The 3,182-nt window shown below is 44.7% G+C and overlaps 1 protein-coding gene across 1 annotated transcript; it reads left to right on the plus strand.

The window, feature by feature from the left end:
• The first annotated feature begins 594 nt into the window (after positions 1-594).
• On the plus strand, positions 595-2,725 carry LOC125188612 (rosmarinate synthase). Its single transcript, XM_048085557.2, has 2 exons — positions 595-1,087; positions 1,686-2,725. Exons 1-2 carry the CDS (start codon positions 680-682, stop codon positions 2,562-2,564), a joined length of 1,287 nt encoding a protein of 428 aa, XP_047941514.2. The 5' UTR covers positions 595-679; the 3' UTR covers positions 2,565-2,725.
• The last annotated feature ends 457 nt before the right edge of the window (positions 2,726-3,182 follow it).

Consider the following 3,182-nt stretch of genomic DNA (forward strand, 5'->3'; position numbering starts at 1 on the left):
TTCGGTAACTACCTGCATGGAATGAAGCTTCAAACAACTCTGTCCTATTCCGACGTCTTTTTCAACTTGAACGCCCTCCGTTAATCCCAATCTAGATATGTTTAATTTATAGTACTATATGCATTTTTAATAAAGTGACTACGAATTCCAATAATTCATAAATGCCCTTAATTGCGGAACCAAACATCAAATAGTCCACGAAACTAACACACACGTGACACACCTACCCATATTATAGGATAGAAACCCAACATTTTTTAACATGCATGGTTTCATATAATGTTTTCAAAGTTCAAATCAATAGGTGTTATATGCATAGTCATCATAGACTAGCGTGTAAATTGTAGTAAGAACAAGTTTAATAAAATCCGTATAAAATCAAACATGAACAAAATTAAGAAATGAGACAATCTCACGCCAATTTTGAAGCAAAATGTAGCTAGTGTATGTGTTAGTTGAAACAAAAACAAATAATGAGCCCAAAATCATTAGTTAGCTCAATTCAATATAGGAATATAACATCATCAATAATTTACCTAGATTATTTTTGTCCACATACTTTTCTCAATAAAGGAAGCCTCCAACAACACTATTTTATTAGTCTCCCCTCTCAAATTTTTCTAGACTTATCATCTCTTCCCTCTCTCTCTCTCTCTCTCTCTCTCTCTCTCTCCGAAGAATGAAGATCGATATCACAGACTCGACAATGGTGCGGCCGGCGGCGGAGACGCCGGGCGGCAGCGTGTGGCTGTCGAATCTGGACTTGCTATCGCCGGCCAATTACCACACGCTCAGCGTGCATTTCTACCCCAACGACGGGTCGGCCGACTTCTTCGACGCGGCGGCGCTGAAGGACGCGCTCGCCCGCGCCCTAGTTGTTTTCTACCCTTACGCTGGGCGGCTGAAGCTCAACGAGAGTAACCGCCTCGAGATCGATTGCAACGGCGAGGGAGTGCTGCTGGTGGAGGCGGAGAGCGACGGCGCGTTGGAGGAGCTCGGTGACTTCGCACCCCGCCCCGATCTCAACCTTATCCCCAAAGTCGATTACGCCAACGGAATTTCTACCTATCCACTCATGCTTTTTCAGGTTAATTAAATCTCTAATTTCATTCTCCTTATTTTTCACTTTTATTCCGATTTCTAAGAATAGCCTTCTTCTTTTTTTGTCGTTTGGTACGTAGCATTTTGTGTCTAGTTTGAATACAGTAAGAATTTTAATTGATCAGGACAATAATTGCTTAGAGTTGTAGTACTCGTTGTTTGGATTTAGATTTGGTTTTTATTAGGCAACAATTAAGGTCTCAGGATTCTTATCTTCTTTCCTGATTTTTAGTCTTGATCATCTTTTGTTTGTCATTGCCAATTTCATATTCAAAATCCAACAACTTGACTTTTCAATTCATAACTATAGTACTAGTATTCAAATCCATATTCAGTTCACACATTCCGTAGCCTCATAAACAGAATCATGTGCTGATAGCGCTTTGCATTTATATATAGTAGGAGTACATATAACCAAACTCATTAATTACTAGTACTCCCTTTGTTCGATGTCTTTGCGTCAAAAAGAAATGATGATACTACTACTTTATAGCATAGGAAATACTAACTGCTAGCTTGAAATTTGATCAAATTCTGGTTTATCTATTTAACGATTATGCTAACGAGGAGTAATTATGGCCCAGCTGACCCGCTTCAAATGCGGTGGCGTCGGCCTAGGTGTCGCAAACGAGCACCACTTATCCGACGGCGTCTCCGCCCTCCACTTCATCAACACATGGGCCCACTTCGCCCGCGGCGCCCCCGCCCCATCACCCCCTCCCGTGTTCGACCGCAGCTCCCTCTCCGCCCGCAACCCCCCTGAGACAAAGTTCAGGCACTCCGAGTACCAGCCCCCTCCCACCCTCCCGGTCCCGCTCGAGCACACCGAGATCGCCTACTCCAAGTACAAGGTGACGCGGGAGCAGCTCAGCGCCCTCAAGGCCAAGTGCAAGCCCGCGGACGAGTCAGAGAGGCCGTGGAGCACGTTCGAGGTCCTGGCGGGCCACATCTGGCGCTGCGTGTGCGCGGCCAGGGGGCTCCCCGCGGACCAGGAGACGAAGCTGCACATCCCCTTCGACGGGCGGGCGAAGCTGGGGCTGCCCAAGGGGTACTTCGGGAACGCCATCTTCTTCGCCACGCCCATCGCCACGTGCGGGGAGATCGAGGCGAACTCGCTGTCGTACGCGGTGAGGAGAGTGGGAGACTCGATCATGCGGCTGGACGAGGAGTACTTGAAGTCGTCGCTGGATTTCTTGGAGCAGCAGGAGGATATAAGCAAGCTGGCGCAGGGGGCGCACAGCTTCCGGTGCCCGAATCTGTGGGTGATCAGCTGGGTGAGGCTGCCCGTATACGAGCCGGATTTCGGGTGGGGGAAGGCGGTGTACATGGGGCCGTGGGCCGCGCCGTTTGAAGGGAAGAGTTATCTGCTGCCGAATCCGGACAACGACGGCAGCTTGTTCGTGGCGATCACGCTGCATACGCAGCATATGGACCGCTTTCACAAGTTGTTTTATGAGATTTAAATTCATCTTGTCTTTTGTGCTTTCTGAATTTGCAAATGCTTTGCTTTCAATCAATGTATCAGTTTTCAATTCCGATGCCAAAATTTCTTCTTTTGAATCTAACCACTTATAAGTTTCATTGTTTTGATTTGATTAATAAGAATATTTTCAATTTTATGGAACTAGGATGTAATTAATTTTTTTTCCAGATCAGTCAATTTATACACATTTTTCATCATTATGAAGCCTTGTTGTATTCTGAATTGTCGAATTGGCTGGATTTCATATCTTCGAAATAGAAATTTTTGCAACGGGCCAGCTGCAATTTTAAGCAGAAATAAAAGTCTAACGGGTCTTAAATACCGTTACAATGTTGAAGCCCAACAAAAATGCTACACAAATGCAGTTGCAAATTGCAGTAACATTTATTTTAAAAAGGAAATTAGCTTATTAATCTTGATCCAATACATACTCCATATAAGTGATTGGTGACCCAATAATAATAAGATCCAAGGCCCGTAATAATATGACGCCATGTTTCTTTTGGGCCCATTGCCAGACGGACATAGTGGAAAGCTCTATAGAAAATATGGAGGTTAAGAAAGTTGTTTTGGGTGTAAATGAATTATGGGTTGATTT

The sequence above is a fragment of the Salvia hispanica genome, chromosome 5 (genome assembly GCF_029641045.1).
Source record: "Salvia hispanica isolate PSC_SH4W2 chromosome 5, Shi_PSC_v1, whole genome shotgun sequence".
In the NCBI taxonomy this organism is placed as follows: Eukaryota; Viridiplantae; Streptophyta; class Magnoliopsida; order Lamiales; family Lamiaceae; genus Salvia; species Salvia hispanica.

Bases quoted from the DNA above. Each gene is read 5' to 3' on its own strand.
- LOC125188612 (XM_048085557.2), top strand. From the start codon at position 680: ATGAAGATCGATATCACAGACTCGACAATGGTGCGGCCGGCGGCGGAG. The intron at 1,088-1,685 runs GTTAATTAAATC...ATTATGGCCCAG, and splicing joins ATCCACTCATGCTTTTTCAG to CTGACCCGCTTCAAATGCGG.